The 20,342-nt window shown below is 40.7% G+C and overlaps 1 protein-coding gene and 1 long non-coding RNA gene across 2 annotated transcripts in view; one reads left to right on the top strand and one right to left on the bottom strand.

Moving 5' to 3' along the window:
• LOC148364968 (uncharacterized) overlaps nt 1-20,342 on the bottom strand; it is a 253,508-nt gene that overhangs the window by 86,286 nt on the left and 146,880 nt on the right. The gene's annotated exons all lie outside the window — the stretch shown is intronic.
• The window catches only part of snrnp200 (small nuclear ribonucleoprotein 200 (U5)), a 30,823-nt gene continuing 15,103 nt past the window's right edge, over nt 4,623-20,342 (top strand). The window contains exons 1-32 of the mRNA XM_088335333.1: nt 4,623-4,906; nt 5,121-5,284; nt 7,781-7,952; nt 8,046-8,238; nt 8,309-8,364; nt 8,430-8,528; nt 11,213-11,365; nt 11,437-11,536; nt 11,644-11,780; nt 11,851-11,928; nt 12,079-12,252; nt 12,396-12,533; nt 12,620-12,775; nt 12,891-13,061; nt 13,146-13,339; nt 13,436-13,559; nt 14,110-14,259; nt 14,351-14,593; nt 14,670-14,858; nt 14,939-15,136; nt 15,217-15,369; nt 15,472-15,552; nt 15,706-15,789; nt 15,903-16,009; nt 16,088-16,206; nt 16,282-16,436; nt 16,510-16,699; nt 16,785-16,958; nt 17,028-17,188; nt 18,268-18,495; nt 18,578-18,769; nt 18,871-19,049. Coding sequence (XP_088191459.1) covers nt 4,862-4,906; nt 5,121-5,284; nt 7,781-7,952; nt 8,046-8,238; nt 8,309-8,364; nt 8,430-8,528; nt 11,213-11,365; nt 11,437-11,536; nt 11,644-11,780; nt 11,851-11,928; nt 12,079-12,252; nt 12,396-12,533; nt 12,620-12,775; nt 12,891-13,061; nt 13,146-13,339; nt 13,436-13,559; nt 14,110-14,259; nt 14,351-14,593; nt 14,670-14,858; nt 14,939-15,136; nt 15,217-15,369; nt 15,472-15,552; nt 15,706-15,789; nt 15,903-16,009; nt 16,088-16,206; nt 16,282-16,436; nt 16,510-16,699; nt 16,785-16,958; nt 17,028-17,188; nt 18,268-18,495; nt 18,578-18,769; nt 18,871-19,049 — 4,757 coding nt within the window. The 5' untranslated portion in view covers nt 4,623-4,861. The remainder of the gene's footprint in view (nt 4,907-5,120; nt 5,285-7,780; nt 7,953-8,045; nt 8,239-8,308; nt 8,365-8,429; nt 8,529-11,212; nt 11,366-11,436; nt 11,537-11,643; nt 11,781-11,850; nt 11,929-12,078; nt 12,253-12,395; nt 12,534-12,619; nt 12,776-12,890; nt 13,062-13,145; nt 13,340-13,435; nt 13,560-14,109; nt 14,260-14,350; nt 14,594-14,669; nt 14,859-14,938; nt 15,137-15,216; nt 15,370-15,471; nt 15,553-15,705; nt 15,790-15,902; nt 16,010-16,087; nt 16,207-16,281; nt 16,437-16,509; nt 16,700-16,784; nt 16,959-17,027; nt 17,189-18,267; nt 18,496-18,577; nt 18,770-18,870; nt 19,050-20,342) is intronic.

The raw sequence follows: 20,342 nt of genomic DNA, 5'->3' as shown, positions 1-20,342 counted from the left end.
GTTTCTGTTGTCAGTAGGGATTTAGGTTTGTGGATAACTGGCCCTCTTTCTGGGGCCGACCTGACCTGCTGAGGAGGGATGGCCTTCACTCTAACTGGTAAAACATATAGATTACTGTTTAAGCCTTCCATGGCAGGTTAAACTAGTGCAGGCTAGGTCACACGTGATTAGTGGGCCTGTAACCACGGATGTGGAGTCTGTAATGCTAAAGCTATCTAGGGCTAGGCTCGATTCATGCAATTCACAGGGGGTTGGGGTGCAGCAGCCTTAAAAGGGAAGCCCAGACGTCTCTATACCCAGCCACCTCCTCCAGCTCATCCGACGGGATCCCGAGGCGTTCTGAGGCCAGCCTAGAGACATTGTCTCTCCAGCATGTCCTGGCTCGCCCCCGGGGCCTCCTGCCAGTGGGACATGCCCGGAACACCTCCCGAGGGAGGGGTCCAGGAGGCATCCTTATCAGATGCCCGAGCCACCTCAATTGTCTCCTCTCAATGCGGAGGAGCAGTGGCTTTACACAGAGTTCCTCCCGGATGACTGAACTTCTCACCTTATCTCTAAGGGAGAACCCAAACACCCTGCCGAGAAAACTATTTTCGGCCACTTGTATCCGGAATCGTGTTCTTTCGGCCATAACCCACAGTTCATGACCATAGGTGAGGGTAGGAACGTAGATCAACCGGTAGATCGAGAGCTTTGCCTTTCGGCTCAGCTCCCTTTTCACCACGACGGGTACAAGGTCCGAATGACGGCAGACGCTTCACCGACCCGTCTGTTGATCTCCCAGTCCATCCTGCCCTCACTCGTGAACAAGACCCCAAGATACTTGAACTCCTCCACTTGGGGCAAGATCTCATCCCCAACCCGGAGGGAGCATGCCACCCTTTTCCGGCTGAGTACCATGGTCTCGGACTTAGAGGTGATTATCCTCATCCAGGCTGCTCCACACTCGGCTGCGGATCGCTGCAGCGAGAGCTGAAGATCACGGCCTGAGGAACCCAACAGCACCACGTCATCTGCAAAAAGCAGCAACGCAATGCTGAGGTCCCCAAACCAGACTCCCTCCCCACCAAGGCTGCACCTAGAAATTCTGTCCATAAAAGTTAAGAACAGAATCAGTGACAAAGGGCAGCCCTGGCGAAGTCCAACCCTTATGTCTGAACATTGTGTTCGTTATGGATAAACCATGACGGGCACAGAGGTCCAATAACAATACGCCACTCAGGTTTAGGTCAGGGGGGCCGTTCATCCCAATCATGCCCCTCCAAGTCTCAATGTCATTGCCCACGTGAGCGTTGAAGTCTCCCAGCAGTACGAGGGAGTCACAAGGGGGCGCGCTCTCAGGCACACCCTCCAAGAACTTCAAGAAGGGTGGGTATGCTGAACTGCTATTAGGTGCATAAGCACAAACAACAGTCAAGACCCGTCCCCCCACCCGAAAGCGAAGGGAGGCTACCCTCTCATCTACCGGGGTGAACCCCAACGTACAGGCGCTGAGCCGTGGAGCAACTAATATGCCCACACCAGCTCTGCGCCTCTCACCACGGGCAACTCCAGAGTGGCAAAGAGTCCAACCCCTCTCGAAAGGACTGGTACCAGAGCCCAAGTCGTGCGTGGAGGTGAGTCGGACTATATCTAGCCGGAACTTCTCAACCTCACACACCAACTCGGGCTCCTTCCTGCCAGAGAGGTAACATTCCATGTCCCAAAAGCAAGTTTCTGTAGCCGGGGATCGTCGCGCCAAGGACCCCTCCCTTGGCCGCTACCCAACTCTCTACGTACCCAACCCTTTTGGCCCCTCCTACAAGCGATGAGCCCATGGGAAGAGGGACCCACGTCATTCCTTTGGGCTGTTCCGGGCCGGACCCCGTGAGCAAAGGCCCGGCCACCAGGCGCTCGCCAGAAGGGGGCCCCAGTAACTCGCGTCCGGGCGAGGGAAATTAAAGCCCAATGTTACTTCTCTTCATAAAGGGTCTTCCGATCTGCATTTTGTCCAGCCCCTCGCCTAGAACCTCTTTGCCATGGGTGACCCTACCAGGGGCTTAAAGCCCCCGAAAACATAACTCCTAGGATCATTGAGACACGCAAACTAATCCACAACTCATCCGGAATGAAATTTTAAATTATCATTTTGCAACCGTGTCCTACCATAAAAATGCAGAGGTATGGGTCAGCACCATGTCGGCGTCTGTTCAGAAACGTTTCCTGTTTCAATGATTTGTCCCTTGGTAGTCTTACACAGATTGTCAGTAGGGCCAAACGAACTCCTTGCCTGCTTGTTCCGTTTCCGGCTTTACTGGTGAAAGATCTGTTTGGGATCATAGGACCTTAAGTTTTAAATATTATTGATAAATCGCCATCCTCGGGTATTGTTCATGTAGCCTTCATGTCTGCTGTCATTAAACCCATGCTTAAGCGACCTAACCTTGACCCGGAAAGCCAATGTAATTTAAGGCCAGTGTCAAATCTACCATTTTTTGCAAAATTACTTGAAAAGCTCGCTGCACATCAGCTGAACGACTCTATGTCAGAAAATAATCTGTTTGAAACTGTCTTGTCGGCATTTAGAGCAAATCACTCTATTGAGACAGCCCTGGCCAAAGTAACCAACGATCTCCTCTTAGCAACAAAATCCGGTTGTCATGGTCGCCGTGGCGACCAGTCTGCCGCGCCCCCGAACTCAAGCTGTAGCAGATTAGCTGATTGCTGGTCTGCTACTTAAGGCTGGGTTGTGGGTTTGGCGGGCGCTGGCTCATTACACATTCCCCGGTCTGTTATGCCTTGTCCTGTTTTAGTTTAAAACATTGTCCGTTCTGTTATGCCTTGTCTTGTTTAGTTGAGTTGGAAGAATCAACTGTTTGTCTTGTCATGTCCCAGAGTTTTGGACAACTTTTATTTTTGTGAATAAAAGTTTTGGATCGTTACGCAATTGAGTTCTCCCTTCCTGCCTCCTGCCTCCGTTCCGGTCCGGTCCCCCCATTCTACTCCACTCCGCCGCGTGACACCGGTGCCTCGTCAATGCTACTGCTCCTGGATCTCAGTGCTGCTTTTGATATTGTAGCCCACAACATATTACTTGTTCGACTGGAAAAATGGATCAGTATCTCAGGAACTGTACTCTTGTGGTTTAGGTCCTACCTGTCAGACAGGACGCAATGTGTTAACTACGCCAATCTGACCTATAAACATTCTGATTTCCCCTGTGGCATTCCACAGGGCTCTATACTTGGCACCCTTCTTTTTAGTATTCATATGCCTCCGCTTGATGATATTATCCACAAGTATTAGTTGCGATTGCTATGCAGATGACACTCAAATGTATCTGCCACTGGAGACAGTTGGTCAGTTAAGTTGTAGAAATCTGGAGGGCTGCTCTACTGAGATACAAAGATGGATGTCACTTAATTTTTTTGCACCTTAACCCAGATAAAACTGAAATGTTGATTATTGGTCCAGCTCATTGTCGTGATTTGTTCTCTAACACTGCCTGAACCTCAATAAATGTAATATCACCCATAGCAACTCAGGTAAAAAATATAGGTGTTATATTTGATCCTAATCTGTCGCTTCAGTTACATGTGATAAATATGACTAGAATAGCTTTCTTCAACATCTGCAATATCGCGAAGATTCGTCCTATGCTATCTCAATCAGATGCAGAGGTTATAATTCATGCGTTTATTACTTCTCGGCTTTAATACTGTAATGTATTGCTTTCTGGTCTTCTGATGTCTAGCATCAAAAGTTTGCAGGTGTTTCAAAGTGCGGCAGCGAGACTTTCGACCAAAACAAAAAAGTTTGAGCAAATTACTCCTATATTAGCTACCTGGCAATGGCTCCAGTCCGCTCAAGATGTGACTTTAAGGTTCTCTTACATGAATCAATTTTTGTCCCACCCTTAATTAACAATTTTGAGAAAACAAAATGCAATGGCTCAAATTACTTAAAATTGCATTTTGTCATTGATTATTCACGTGTTTTTATCAGAAGACACTGATGTCATGAATTATTTCGATTTGTCACAATGCCCCCCATCAAGGTTGAGTTAATTTTAAAACAAGCCTGCAGGCTTCGTACAGTAGGTGGTCCTTTGGTGCTACCTGCAGCCAAGGCCCCACGTTTAGTATGTAAAAAGTCGGAAAGGAAATAAGCACGTAATAGACAGTTATGGTGCAACTAATGCTGAACTTGCGTGAACAACAGCAAAAAAATTCATTGACAAACATTCTTGTAGAAGCCAAAGCTTGAAGCTCATTGAGCCACGTCCGTACAGTATTTGTGTATGACTGCGCCTGCCATTGTGTGAATAAGCAGAAATCAAATCACCAAATCAGTGTTGTAGATTAAAGAAAAAGGGTTCAAATATAAACAAAAGGCTCAGTCGCTCTAGATATTGCATGAGCATGTGTCATTGGATTTTGAATACCTGTTTGAGTTGTACTAATTCAAATGTTAATCCAATAATGAATTTAAATATTTTGCTATTATGACTCTTAGGGCAAAAAGAGGTTTTTTTTAATAGTCAACGGAACCGGAATTATATTGCGTCTCACGCAAATCCTCTAGAGGGCACTATTACTAATCGTTTGACCAAATTCTAATGCCGGAAACGGAAACGAATGCTGTCTAGTCGTCGTCCACAAGCGCTCGTGTTAGCAAAGCTACGCTATTGTAACGTAACTTCATCGTGTTTTTGACTACCGCGGGATTAATTGAATCCTTTCATGATAGACGTGGAAAATCTATGCCGATGATTCCCGCTTGCACTTGCAAGAAAAGTGTGGAGCGAGTGGTGTAGCAGTTTTGATCACGTAATACGTGTTTTTTTTTCCCAGTGTACTGAAAGCTAGGCTAAAGCTTCACCATGGCGGATGTTACCGCTCGTAGTCTTCAATACGAATACAAGGCGGTGAGTAGAAATCGAGAAGACAAAATGAATTGTATATTTTTGGTGTGTGTTCTTACCGGGACTTTTTTATGTGAGAGATGTGCAACTGATTGATTGACTGAATTGGTCATAATATAAGTCACATATAATGTACCTTGTAGCTTACAGTGGCTTGACATTTAGCACGATCCACGCTATTTGTATTGGAATCAATACATTGTTTTTTTCTTTTAAGAACTCCAATTTGGTGCTGCAAGCTGATCGCTCTCTGATCGATCGCACTCGGAGAGATGAACCTACAGGAGAAGTGCTTTCTCTCGTGGGAAAGCTGGAGGGAACCAAGATGGGGGATAAAGCCCAAAGGACCAAACCTCAAAAACTGGAAGAAAGACGAGACAAGTGAGCATAGTAATCAAACATGTTTTTTTTTGTTATATGTGACAGGTTATTTGGCCACAGGCGCGTCAAACTAATTTTTGCTGAGGAGCACATAAGCGTAATGGCTGTCCTCAAAGAGCCCGATATAAAATATAAACGAAACCAAATATATTTGATATTTACAAATAAATGTAGCTATTCCTTTATGTAAAATAACTCTGATTTTGATAATTATCCAAGTCACAAACTCAACAGCTGCATTGAAAAAAACACTACACAAATATAATATGTAGTAAATTAAAAATAACAAAATCTTCTTGGATTTTTTTCAGGATCATTTATTTTGTTGGATTATACTTAATGCCACTAAGACAAGCATGTGGGAAATATATTTTTGGGTCAAATCATTATTTTGACCAGTTCATTTTTAGATGCTCAGACATAAGTGCTCGTGGGCCACATAAAATGATTTGGCTGGCAACATTTAGCTCGTAGTTTGACACATGTGCACAAGCAGGTTAGAAGATTGCCTTTTAATATTGTAATTGATTTATGCAATAATACTCGAAATGAGTCATATTTAACATGCATTAAAATACATCTTAAATATGATGATCGAAAAAAATTGAAAATTATTTAATCTCCAGAAATGGTAAATGGTCTGCATTTCTATAGCGCTTTTCAAGTCACTGAAGACCCCCCCAAAGCGCTTTACAATGACTTTCACACTTACCCATTCACTCACACACCGATAGCGTCAACAGCATCCTGTTTAACGGGGCATTAGGGGTTCAGTGTCACCTACAGTTGTGACGCTTCATAAGCTACAGAGAGGGTGTCAAAATTAACTGTAAATTAGGGCTGCACGAGGAACTGAAATCGAATCGATATTGCCATGTAATGCAGTGCAATAGTTGAACCACAAAACAATGTGGTTTTTTTTTCAAGTTCATAGTTTCAGTTTGTTATTTGAGGGATGGAGTGGCCAACAAGAATTCTCACATTTCAGGGTTCAACAGCGCCAGCCAATCAGAAGCAGGTTTTAATGGCACCAGCCATTAACAGCGGGGCAAAGTTTGTAAGACAAATGTGCACTATGTTTATGTTCTCCCCAGAAAAAAAACAAAACTAGCACAGAAAATGCACTTTTGTTTTTAAATGGAAAATTGCATCTAAATTCTATTCAGGTCTGAAAAATTGCAGTAGTCCTTTTTTCTTCAAAAATCGTGCAGCCCTACTGTTAATATAACTTATTTATTTTCTGAGTGTTTTGATTTTCTTCCACATTCTAACACTATGCGTAGTAGGTTGATTCGGTCTATATTGTGTGAATCGTCGGTTGTCTTTGTGGACCTGCAAGTGCCAAATATCGCACAGGGATCTCAGTATTCAAACAACTCTATTCAAAAAAATCGTCAGGTTAGAAATTTTTGAATGTAAAACTCGAACTGGAACAACCCCAAACACAGCCATACACGTGGAAAAAAGAGATGAGCGACGATCTTGGGTACTCTCGCTTACTCTCAGGTAGCATAATTCCGAGAGGGATCGTCTGCCTAACATGAACGTACAATCTTAAGTCTGAACCTGAAATGTCAATCATTACTTTGGGTTCAAGTCGACCTGGGCTTCTCTCTCGCATACATTTTTTTCTTAAATCCTCTACACTTGCCGCACGTCCGTAATTTTTCTTAATGTAATTTTCTTTGTGGAGGATTGTAAGTGCAATGGATTTAGTCTCCCTTTTGTGCAACGCAGCCCTAATAACAATTGCAGGTGGATTAAAGAAACGCGAGAAAGGAGCCCTCTACCTCCTTACAAATAAACAAATGTAAAATAAAAACTGAAAATTCGGGTTTACTTCAAGCTCAGTCCCTCAGTTCGTTAATTTGTCGGACTCAGGCTGGTTTGGATTTTAATACCCGCAGGCCGGGTCGAGTCAGGGAGGAATTTTTTTTAGGCCCAATCTTGCCTCTATTTAGACAACACGAGATGATAGTGTGTTGTAATTTAGAGCGTTTCATTGCCTTTCCTTTTTTTACTAACAATAGGCAACATTAACGATGTTAGTTATGAGGAGAATGAAAAGAGGAAAACAGTGAAAGCAAAAATTAAGATAGAGAAGAAATAATCAAATTGTCAAAGGTACTGTAACTGGTTTAAAGTTGTTGTATAAAATTATCTTTATTATATTCAATCTTAATTATCTTCACATTTAAATTATTAGCCTTTATGTAGACATATAATTAGTTTTTGTGGTGTTTATGGTTGTGTTTGAACATGTTTTTTTCTATATTGTATGTATTTTGAGATGTGTAGGAACGTATAGAAATTAAAACCATTGCTTTGTATTGGAAAAATGTTTCTGTACTCCTAACAATTTGGTGTTAAAACACTGATTCTGAATGGATTTTGGTCGAGTATTAAGGTATCACTGTACTGCTTATAAAGCTCTTTCCCTGGGGTATAAATGGTTTGTTGGTCACAACTTTTTTTGTTTTTCTATTTATTAAACAGGAGACGCAAAAGAGATGAGGATAGACATGACATCAATAAAATGAAGGGCTTTACACTTCTATCAGAGGGCATTGATGAAATGGTTGGAATTGTTTACAAACCCAAAACAAAAGAAACAAGAGAGACATACGAAGTTTTGCTCAGCTTCATCCATGCTGCTTTGGGGGATCAGGTCTGTAAATGTAACTTTTTAACATTAAATTGTTTAGTTTAAGTCCATTGTAGTAAAAGTTACTAAATTCAATTGCCAATTGTCTCTCTACAGCCACGAGATATTTTGTGTGGAGCAGCAGATGAGGTCTTAGCAGTGCTAAAGAATGATAAAATGAGAGATAAGGAGAGGAGGCGTGAAGTCGAGCAGCTTCTTGGACCTGCCGACGATACCCGTTACCACGTGCTGGTGAACCTGGGTAAAAAAATCACTGACTACGGGGGTGACAAGGATTTACAGAATATGGGTATGTCTTAAAGTAGATATCTCACCAGTGGATCATTCTTGTCAGCTTTTTTAACAAATATTTCTTTTAGATGACAACATTGATGAAACATACGGTGTTAATGTCCAGTTTGGGTCTGATGAAGAGGTATGTGTTTGAGGATCGTTTCGTTTTTCAGCATAAAGGTTATTTGATACTGAATTGTTTTTCAGGAAGGTGATGAGGACAAATATGGAGAAGTACGTGAAGAGCATTCAGATGAAGACAGTGAAGGAGAGGAGGCTGATGTGGGCTGTGCTCTTTCAGCCAACGTAAGTGAACAATCAGAGTTTATAATAGTTAAGATTTAAATGTGAACATGGGCCCCAGTATAAAATGCCTAGTTTTCAGGTCTAAGGATAAGCCCACCAAAAAGCTCAGTAGTGCTTAGAAATGTTCACATAAGGCAGAACCCAACATGAAAATATTGGTCCTGTTTTTTTTATTGTTATCGAGTGTATGAAAACAGTGATCAACTGCTACCAAAATTGATGTTTGGGCTCCTCTTGTACACTCTAAACTGTAGGGTTCGTACAGGTACTAGAAATCTTTGCAAACGCTTTAATTGTAATGTTGTGTTTTTAACATCAGGAAAATGGTTGAATTACAACTGAAGTGCTGGAAAATGCATGATATTTTTCATTGTTGTTTTTTTTTTTTAGTCTGACCCGATAGACCACCCTTTTAAATGAAAAAAAATAATGTAAAAATGATGCCAGTCCTTATTATCAAATTGGCATTTGAAAGGCTACTGCCCCCTACTGTTTCATTCAAGAGGACAAGTATAGATTAAGATATTCATAGATCAACAAAAATCTTTTGTATGATACCAAACGATTTTAGATTTTTACACACTGAACAGATTTAAAGATGAAAAACAAAACAAAAATTTACTACAAATGCAAAACAATAAAATATAATTTGAATATATTAACCCATCAGTGTGTTGAAGATAAGACCAATTTGTGGAATCGTCTCATACGTGTTCAAAGAAATGCAGGAATCAAAATGACGTAAGAGGGAGTTCTTTTTATTAATACACAATTTCAACAAGAGACTCAGCGAATCAAAGATATGTGTGTGTCTTTATAATTTTCAGCATAGCACGTGTACCCGGTTTGGCCCCGTCCCTTTTCACGCCTGAAGGCGTACATGCCCAGGGTTCCGTCCTTATTTGGAAGTGTTTTTAAGTTTATGCCAGTTTATGTCACCTTGCCCTTTGCCGTTATCTCTTGTCCTCCCTTGAGGAGGATTGTTTATACTAATTCGTCCGCCGAGACCTTCGCGAGATGTAAACATTTCTCCCAACTGTAAGCAAGTCTTTCTACATTTCTTTCTAAATGTATGCAAATCTATTCTACAAATGCAAGTTTATTTTCTACATCAGGTGCTATAAATGAGTAATAAAATGGAGGGGGGCAAATGTATTTAAAATTCTGTTTTAACCAATTTAGACACATATCTTCTGAAAAGCATGCACAAAATATACATTAAAATAAGTAAAATAAAAGCAAAAGATCAGCAGTCTCTCATATAAAAAGGTGGGATGCATTCTGCTTCTGAGAAATGTTCTGCTTTTTATACATGCAGTACTTTCTTTTTTTTTCCTGTATTGTACTACTTTATTACCCAGTACCTATAGAGCCTATTCCATGTTGGTAACCAAGTGTGATGTATTGAAGCGAGACGAGCATTGTTAAAGCAGCTTGGCAAACTTCATGTCAGTTTATAGCAGCCCATTTACACAATCCTACAGCATAGTTGGGAACAGCGCAAAAAAGCACAGACGCTCCCCTATTACGACTTATGATAAACGGTAGATACATTTTTTTTGGGATGTCAAAAAATATCCGGACTTTGCTGTAAGTTCTATTTTTGTATCGTGTGGACCTTTACCGAGTACAGGGTATTACTGTAGTGCTTCTTTCCGCCGCTACCGGCGAGTGGCGCTGTGAGAGGTCACCCAGCATCCACCCGGAAGAAAAAAAATCTGCTTGCTCTTCCTAGTTCGTGTGTAAACGTTCTATACTGTTTATACTATATCTATTCTATTTCCAGTTTGCTAAGAACTTTGACATTTTTATTGTTTAGTTTGTGCATCCATTCAATATGGTTGATGTAAAGTGTAAAGAAAAGGCAATGTGTTTCTTTTGAAACATAAGTGGAATAAGAAAGCTTGATGCGGTTGAAAAAATGGTTGGTATGTTTTTATTTTTCGGCCACTCTCTAACACGGAGGAGAACCTTTTGAAGCTTAGCTCCCAAAAGTAAGTTACACTTAACTTTATTTATCTTTATAGAGTATATAATTTTATGAGATGCTTATTTTTTAGTACAAAACAATACAGGTTACTTATGCTAGCCTTAAACATACTTTTATAAACCTTAAACATACAAAATATAGCACTGTAGCAACTTACGGACAAATTCAACTTCCAAACGATCCTCCGGATCTCGTTTGTAAGTAGGGCAGGATCTGTATGTGCTAGATGGAAGATGGAGACTTTATTTTAGTCATCAAAGCCAACAAACAACATCCTTTTTTCCGCACCGGATTTCTTCTTTTTAAGGGACTCGAATAGTTGACCTTGGAAGTGCTTTAAAAGTACTTGAATTTGTCAATGAAAAATATGTATGAACCCGGAAATTGAGAATTTAAGAATGTGATCAACGCTAAATTTTGTACTTTGTAATCGCATGCATTTACATTTGCAACTAATAAGCAGCTGACTGACAGGTGAACAACTTGTCTTTAATCTGCAGTAATTAAACTGCTTGGGCAGCAAAATCTTTTTGACTAAATTTAACAGAAATAATATATGAAACTAAAAATGTCTGTTTTGTTTCTAAATAAAAGTGACTACATAAAAGTTTCAGTGGAAAAATAAGACCTCTTTGCTCTGGTCCCCTTTCAAGTCCGCCTGGTCTTGTATTTAAACTCTCCCTTTGGCATTCAGCTTGGTGTCACTGGTGATGTGATGACTGTCAAGAAGAAGGACCTCCACCCTCGAGACATTGATGCCTTCTGGCTCCAACGGCAACTCAGTCGCTTTTATGATGATGCTATCGTGTCTCAGAAGAAAGCTGATGAGGTTTTAGAAATCCTCAAGGTGCGTGAACAGACGTATGTTTTTGTCATATGTTTTGTATTTCTTGCTACAGAAGTTGGTCTCTTTTTCAGACTGCCAGTGATGATAGAGAGTGTGAAAACCAACTTGTATTGCTGCTCGGCTTTAATACCTTTGACTTCATCAAAATCCTTCGCCAACATCGTCGCATGAGTAAGTTCTTGTTACTTTTGTATCACTCAAAGTTGATCACTCAGTGGTAGAGTCCAATAATAAAAATTGACTTCAAAATTAAGTTTTCATTCTTTTTCAACCGACAGTCCAGTATTGTACTATGCTTGCAAGTGCTCAAAGTGAGGCAGAAAAAGAACGGATAATTGGAAAAATGGAATCTGATCAGGACCTATCAAAGATATTGTACAAGTTGCAAGAGACTGAAAAGGAGGATATAATTCGGGTAAGTGCTTTGCATTCATTAGTATGAAGTTAATTTATATTTGCCACAATATATTTCGTTTTTTTCCTAGGAGGAGAGATCTCGCAGGGAGAGGGTGAGGAAGTCTCGTGTGGATGATATTGAAGCAATGGACACGGGTCATGGGGAGGTAAATATGGAACAGGGTCGATATAGTTACTACACACCATAGTTACACAAACATTTTCGTACATTAGTAAAAAAAACTGATGACAACATAAATAAAATAAGCTATTGGATAATATTTTTTTACAATTTGTTTTGTCTCTTTGTCTCATAGGCAGTTGCCCCAAGGCAACTTTTAGATCTTGAAGACTTAACCTTCACTCAGGGAAGTCATTTCATGGCGAACAAGCGCTGCCAGTTGCCGGATGGTTCTTTCCGCAAACAAAGAAAAGGTTATGAAGAAGTGCACGTCCCAGCACTCAAACCAAAACCTTTTGGTGCTGATGAGGTTTGCTTTTTTGCATCATTACATAACTAGACAAGTTATTACACTTAGAGGTATATGATGAATTACGTTTTTGTAAAGATCTTTTGGGATTCCAGTTATACAGATCATTTCCAAGGTCTATGTTTTTTCTCCATTACCACCAGGTACTTGTTTCAATTGATAAACTACCAAAGTATGCACAGGCTGGTTTTGAAGGTTTTAAAAACCTAAACCGTATCCAGAGCAAGCTCTTTAAACCCGCCATGGAGACTGATGAAAACCTGCTTGTGTGTGCGCCAACGGTAGGTTGACTTTGTGCATGAGATTTTGAAATGCTGAAAGTCGTCTTCATCTAGTTTCTGTCAATAAGTTGTTTTTGTGTGCGTAGGGAGCTGGCAAAACAAATGTTGCTCTGATGGCCATGTTAAGGGAAATTGGAAAGCACATAAACATGGATGGAACCATCAATGTGGATGACTTCAAAATTATCTATATTGCGCCCATGCGTTCTTTAGTACAAGAGATGGTGGGGAGCTTTAGTAAGGTAAGTCTTTGCATTTTCTAGCTAATTCAAGTCTTCATTGTGTTCCAACATGTCCAAGATTTACCCCTTTTTGTTTTGAATTGTTTTTTTTTTGTTTTTGTTTTTTCACCTCCAGAGGTTGGCAAGCTACGGAATCACTGTTTCAGAATTGACAGGAGATCACCAACTCTGCAAGGAAGAGATTAATGCTACTCAAATTATTGTCTGCACCCCTGAAAAATGGGACATCATAACTCGTAAAGGGGGTGAACGCACATACACGCAACTAGTGCGGCTAATCATCATTGTAAGTGTATTTGTGTGTGGGGGTTTTTGTGTTTTTGACTGTATTATAGAACATGTTCAATAATCCATTTGAATGCTTGCACAGGATGAAATCCACCTGCTGCATGATGACCGTGGGCCTGTGTTGGAGTCTCTGGTGGCGAGGACCATCCGCAACGTGGAGCTAACTCAGGAAGATGTGCGCCTGCTTGGTCTCAGTGCAACGCTCCCCAACTATGAAGACGTGGCTACGTGCCTTAGGGTTGATCCTGCCAAGGGACTCTTCTACTTTGACAACAGGTACAGCGTGTAAATGTTTAGCCGCAGAAGATTTTGTGGCTTTATCAAATCTATTGCATGGTGTAAATATTGAAATTCCTTTCATTTTTCATCCAGTTTCCGACCAGTTCCCCTCGAGCAGACCTATGTTGGGATCACAGAGAAGAAAGCAATTAAACGTTTCCAGATCATGAATGAAATAGTCTATGAAAAGATAATGGAGCATGCAGGGAAGAACCAGGTATTTTTGATGCATTTGTATTTAGCGAAAATGTTTTCCATTAGGCTCTTTTTGCTTATAACAGCTTAGTTTGTAAAAAAAAATACAACCCATATCTATATATTGAAATTGGATTTATGCATAATTTTTAGTTATGTAACATCCTATGATGCTGCCACATCTCTGGTTGATGGTAGTGTCAAGAACGTTAGTTCAACTTACACCTGAAATGAAATGATCTTCATTTATATAGTGCTTTTCAAGGCAATAAAGGCTTCCCAAAGCGCTTTACAATGTGCTTCACATTTACTCATTCACACACACACACACACACACTAATAGCGGCTGTGCAGCCATGCAAGGCGCCACCTCTTGTTTATATATCTTTTTCCATGTGAATGGTTATGTTTAGCTTGTATTTGGTGGGCAAGTGTATGTTTTGTTCTCTGGTTATTAGTAAAGCTCTATCTTGGTACATGGATTTTTTTAACCATTTGTGGCAGTTTTTTTTTTTTTTTACTGTTCCAGGGCTGTTTTATTTAGTCATCCTTTTACCATTTTTCACGGCCAGGTGCTCGTGTTCGTGCACTCGAGGAAAGAGACCGGAAAGACAGCCAGGGCCATACGAGATATGTGTTTAGAGAAGGACACATTGGGTCTTTTCCTGAGAGAGGGCTCAGCCTCCACTGAAGTGTTGCGCACTGAAGCAGAACAATGCAAGGTGATTAGGATAAAGAATATACAGCAACATTATCAGCTATTTGCAGTATTTCATAAAATATTCAGCTTTCAACCTGATTTGCTTTTCATAGAACCTTGAGCTGAAGGATTTGCTACCTTATGGCTTTGCTATCCATCATGCTGGAATGACCAGGGTGGATCGTACGCTAGTGGAAGATCTGTTTGCTGATCGGCACATTCAGGTTCTGGTTTCCACAGCAACTTTGGCTTGGGGAGTCAATCTGCCAGCACACACAGTCATCATCAAAGGTACACAGGTGTACAGCCCTGAGAAAGGCAGATGGACTGAACTTGGTGCCCTGGACATTTTGCAGGTCAGTGTCAAAAGCATATAATATAATGAAGGTTTCCTGGCTGGCTAAAAAAATATTGATTACAACCCAAACACAGATGCTCGGTCGAGCTGGTCGTCCTCAGTACGACACCAAGGGGGAAGGAATCTTGATTACATCCCATGGAGAGCTGCAGTATTACCTGTCGCTGCTCAACCAGCAGCTGCCCATTGAGAGTCAGATGGTGGGCAAGCTTCCTGACATGCTAAATGCAGAAATTGTCTTGGGGAATGTTCAGAATGTGAAAGTAAGTTTCTGCCATGTAAATCAAATTTGATAACCGAACAAATATTGGAAGTTGACAGACATTTTTGGCACAACACTTAGGATGCGGTAAACTGGCTTGGTTACACTTACTTGTACGTGCGCATGCTCCGCAATGCAACACTGTATGGTGTCTCCCACGATGACCGGGCTACGGATCCTCTACTGGAGAGGCGCCGTACTGACCTCATTCACACAGCTGCCAATGTACTAGACAAAAACAGCCTTATCAAGTATGACAAGAGGACTGGCAGTTTTCAGGTATGTGTCATAGTGTGTTGTATGTTCTTTATGTCTTGGACTGCTTCTTATTGTTTTTTTTTTTTTTTAAATGTTTGAAGGTGACTGATTTGGGCCGCATCGCCAGTCATTTCTACATTACACACGACTCAGTTCAGACCTACAACCAGCTGCTCAAACCGACACTCAGTGAGATTGAGCTTTTCCGTGTCTTTTCACTTTCTTCTGAATTTAAGAACATCAACGTAAGAGAGGTATGATTGACTACAGATGGGTTAATTTAGTGTTGTCAGATTATCACAAGATTAAAAGTATTGACACATCGATGTATACATTACTGTGGGGTTTGTTTACAGGAGGAGAAATTGGAGCTTCAGAAGTTGTTGGAGAGAGTTCCTATTCCAGTTAAAGAAAGCATTGAAGAGCCCAGTGCTAAGGTAGCTCTCATAATATAATAACTATAGCAAGAATAAGTCTTTAATTACCAAGCGCTATTTTGAATCCAATTTTTTGGAAACGTTTTAAGATTTTGTATTGAACTAAAATAATGGTGAATTTTTTTTTTCTCTCAATGATTTGTCATTTCAAAGATCAATGTGCTGCTTCAAGCGTTCATCTCACAGCTAAAACTGGAAGGCTTTGCCCTCATGGCTGACATGGTGTATGTGACACAGGTAACGACTTCTGTATACAGTTAAATTGTGTACCCTGATAATGTTTACCTAAGAAAACACTACATTGTACTACCAATGCTTTTCCTAACAAGTTTTTTCACATTGTCTTGCAGAGTGCTGGAAGGCTGATGCGAGCTATTTTTGAAATCGTTCTAAACAGAGGCTGGGCTCAACTCTCAGACAAAACCATGAATCTTTGCAAAATGATTGACAAGAGAATGTAAGTCTTTCAAGAATGTCTAAATTGACGCATATCGCAAGGTTAAAATAAGTATTTATTTTAGGATTTTTCTTCCAGGTGGCAGTCCATGTCCCCACTGAGACAATTTAAGAAGTTGCCAGAAGAAGTAATCAAAAAGATCGAGAAGAAAAACTTTCCTTTCGAGCGGCTCTATGATCTCAACCATAATGAAATTGGTGGATTTCTCTCTTTGCCCAAATTTAAATTAAATCCCTAATCAGAGTAATACCAAGTCATGATTCTTCTTTCAGGTGAGCTGATTCGTATGCCAAAAATGGGAAAGACCATCCATAAGTTTGTCCACCAGTTCCCGAAACTGGACTTAGCTGTTCATCTGCAGCCCATTACCCGGTCCACACTTAAAGTCGAGCTCACTATCACTCCTGACTTTCAGTGGGATGACAAGGTCACTAATAAACTGTTAACAATGTGCCATCATGAACACTCCGCTGAAAATGTTTTTTTGGTATATCTTTCAGATTCATGGCTCATCAGAGGCTTTCTGGATCTTGGTGGAGGATGTTGATAGTGAGGTCATCCTCCACCATGAGTACTTTCTGCTCAAAGCAAAGTACGCCCAGGATGAGCACCTTGTAACATTCTTTGTCCCTGTGTTTGAGCCTTTGCCCCCACAATACTTCATTCGTGTAGTTTCTGACCGCTGGCTCTGTAAGTGAATGTAGCTTTTTTTACACACCTGCCTTTGCTTTGATGTTTGAAAAGACTGAAGTTGTCCATTTTTGTCTGTTATCAGCATGTGAGACCCAGCTTCCAGTGTCGTTCCGTCACCTTATCCTCCCTGAAAAATACCCCCCACCCACGGAATTGCTTGACCTGCAGCCCCTTCCTGTCACTGCTCTTAGAAACTCCGCCTTTGAGGCCCTCTACCAGAACAAATTCCCCTTCTTCAACCCAATTCAAACACAAGGTACAACAACCATTTGAATACTTGACCACTACTTCCATCAAGTTTGAATTTATTTCTTTGTTTCTACAGTTTTCAATGCAATCTACAACAGTGATGATAATGTGTTTGTGGGAGCACCCACCGGTAGCGGAAAGACTATCTGTGCCGAGTTTGCTATACTTAGGATGCTGCTTCACAACGCAGAAGGTCGCTGTGTCTATATAACCCCCATGGAGGCACTTGCAGAACAGGTATGATGAAAGTTTGGCGCTCTGTTTTATTAACTAGTTCAGGTTTAAATGCCAGAACAAATATTTTTTCTCTCAAATAGTGTTGCTTGAAAGAGATGATGTGCACTCACTGAAAATAAACCACTGGGCACAGTGGTATATTAGTTGCAGTCTGTGTCTTTTAGTAATTCAAATAACAAAATAATATAATTTCAACTCGGAAGAAAATAATAGGAGTGTAATCAGTTCTAAAGTTTATGATAAGAGTTTCCAAAAGCGGCACTCGATATACTTATGCAGTAGGGTTGATCCGCCTCATCTCCCAGATTGTTGTGCGACTCTTTATACAGACATTCGGACTGGTATGCAATGTTTTAATTATGTGATTTACATTTTTACTATTTCCTCTGTTAATCAAATTCAAAGTTACAATAAATTGAAAATAAAAAACTTTGATAAACAATTGAGAAACCAGAAAAGAAAAGGGGCTGACGGGAAAAAGACGGAGAGTATTTTGGTTTTGTTTCCCCGTCGAAGCACTTTTCACTTAATCAAATCATGTAACGAGTAATTATAACAAGGTATTATATATCAAATGAATCACATCTACCGTAATCATCATTAAAAAAAAAGAAAATAATTACACTTGAGTTAGTATGAAGTTAGATATAACATGTAATAATATAATTTGACATCACACCAAATGATGCAAAATAATTACTCACAAAATTACTTTTAAACAATTTCAATATATAGATATGGGTTGTATTTTGATGCTTTGCAATTTCTTTCCTATTTCGGATCATGTCTGATTTGTTGCTACCGGTAAAGTTAAAGCAATAGAAATAAAAGCTTCTTTCTTCGACTCTTCTGGTAGAATATATTTTATCAATTCCACTGAACGTTTACATTCAAAAATGCAACGTGGTTTGACATGGCTCTATAAAGAAACACTGGTAAAACTTTACTTCCATTTTTTTTTTCCATAGGTTTTCATACTAAAGTTGATGGAAATCCGATACTGTAAATTTGAATATTCCACCACTTGTTTAAAATATTTGTAAAAAATATTAAGCCATGTATTTTCTCCCTATTTTCAGGTGTTTGTTGATTGGCACCAAAAGTTTCAAGACTACCTTAGCAAGAAAGTGGTGTTGCTGACAGGGGAAACGAGCACAGATTTAAAACTATTAGGTAAAGGAGACATTATCGTCAGCACCCCAGATAAATGGGACATCCTGTCTCGTCGTTGGAAGCAGAGGAAGAATGTCCAAAATGTCAGTCTTTTCATTGTGGATGAGACACACCTCATTGGTGGGGAAAATGGGGTAAGAAAACAAATCGGGACATTGAAGCACTGTGGCTTTATTCAGAAATTGATTAAGATTGTGAACTTTTGTTTTTCATCAGCCTGTTCTGGAGGTCATCTGCTCAAGGATGAGATACATCTCCTCTCAGATCGAGCGACCCATTCGCATCGTGGCGCTCAGCTCGTCTCTGTCCAACGCCAAAGATGTGGCTCACTGGCTGGGTTGCAGCACTACAGCCACGTTCAACTTCCACCCTAACGTCAGGCCAGTGCCTCTAGAGCTGCACATCCAGGTGCTGAGGAATTCTAAACTTTGTCCAGGCTATTCTTAGGAATCATGCAGGTAGTGAGATGCCAAACGTAGCGCTCTGAAGTCTCCCTTGTGTTGTTTTAGGGCTTCAACGTGAGTCACACTCAAACTCGTCTGCTCTCCATGGCCAAGCCAGTCTATCACGCCATTATGAAGCACTCGCCCACCAAGCCAGCTGTGGTGTTTGTGCCATCCCGCAGGCAGACTCGCCTCACCGCCATCGACATCCTCACCTTTTGTGCGGCAGATGTGGTTCCCCAAAGGTTATTTTCCACTCCTGTTGGTACTAATTCGCTTCACAACTCTTCCTGCTGAGATCCTAAACCGCCATTTGCTTTTTTTAGACAGATTTAAACTCCTTAACGCTGGACTGTTTATAAACAAATACATGTCTACAATTTCACTAGTCGCGGAAATATGTCATGCCACGTATCGTTGGAAAGTGTAAACTTTTGGGATTCCAGTTATACAGATCATTTCCAAATGTACTCATAACAGAAACATATCTATCGGTCTGAAAAACGATACCCGAAAACTATAAAGCCAGTAAAACTCTTCGTTTGGTCCAGGGCAATCGAGAGAATCCAACCATGTAAAATATTGACTCCAAAACACATGATGATATCGACAGATTTAAAAAAAAAAATCCGCCCAAAAGGATTTTCTGCTTTGTCGACATTCAAGTCAAGTCGAGTCATTTTTATTTGTATAGCCCTTAATCACAATAAGTCTCTAAGGGCTTCACAGATTAGTACACTATGTTACACAGACTATTTTTCAGCCGACAAGAAGAGTAGGTTATTATTCATATGCAATGGAGTAGAAGTGAGTTTTAAGTTTAGATTTAAACATTTCCACTGAGGTTGCAGATCGGATCTCAGGGGGAAGAGCATTCCACAGCACCGGTGCCCGGATGGAGAACGCTCTCGATCCAGCAGAACACTTCTTTGCTCTCGGGATCACCAGAAGACCGGCACTCTCAGATCGTAGGCTTCGGACCGGGACATAGGGGCAGATCAGATCTGAAAGATAAGAGGGAGCAAGTCCATGTATGATTTTGTACAATACTAAGAGAACCTTGAAGTCACATCTTTGGCTCACTGGGAGCGAGTGCAAGTTAGCCAAAATCGGTGTTATGTGATCGTACTTTTTTGTCCTAGTTAAAAGCCTCGCTGCGGCATTTTGTACTAGCTGAAGAGACTTGATTCTGGACTTCGGGAGACCGGAGAGTAGTGCATTACAGTAATCGAGACGGGAGGTAACAAATGCATGAATTATAGTTTCCGCATCAGACTGAGACAGTATTGAACGGATTTTGGCAATGTTACGAAGATGGAAGAAAGCGGTTCTAGTAATTTTCTTTACATGCATCTCAAAGGTTAGATCAGGGTCAAATATGACACCTAAATTTTTAACTGAGTCACTCTGTGTGATGTGACATTTGTCAATGTTCACAGCAGTTTTTGAGAAAAAGTCACGGCATTTAGATGGACCAATGACTAACATTTCGGTCTTTTCAGAGTTAAGACGCAAGAAATTGAGTGACATCCACTCTT

This window comes from Urocampus carinirostris, chromosome 5 (genome assembly GCF_059441175.1).
Source record: "Urocampus carinirostris isolate Australia breed hairy pipefish chromosome 5, RoL_Ucar_1.0, whole genome shotgun sequence".
NCBI lineage: Eukaryota > Metazoa > Chordata > Actinopteri > Syngnathiformes > Syngnathidae > Urocampus > Urocampus carinirostris.
This window is presented reverse-complemented; position numbering and strand designations above follow the sequence as displayed.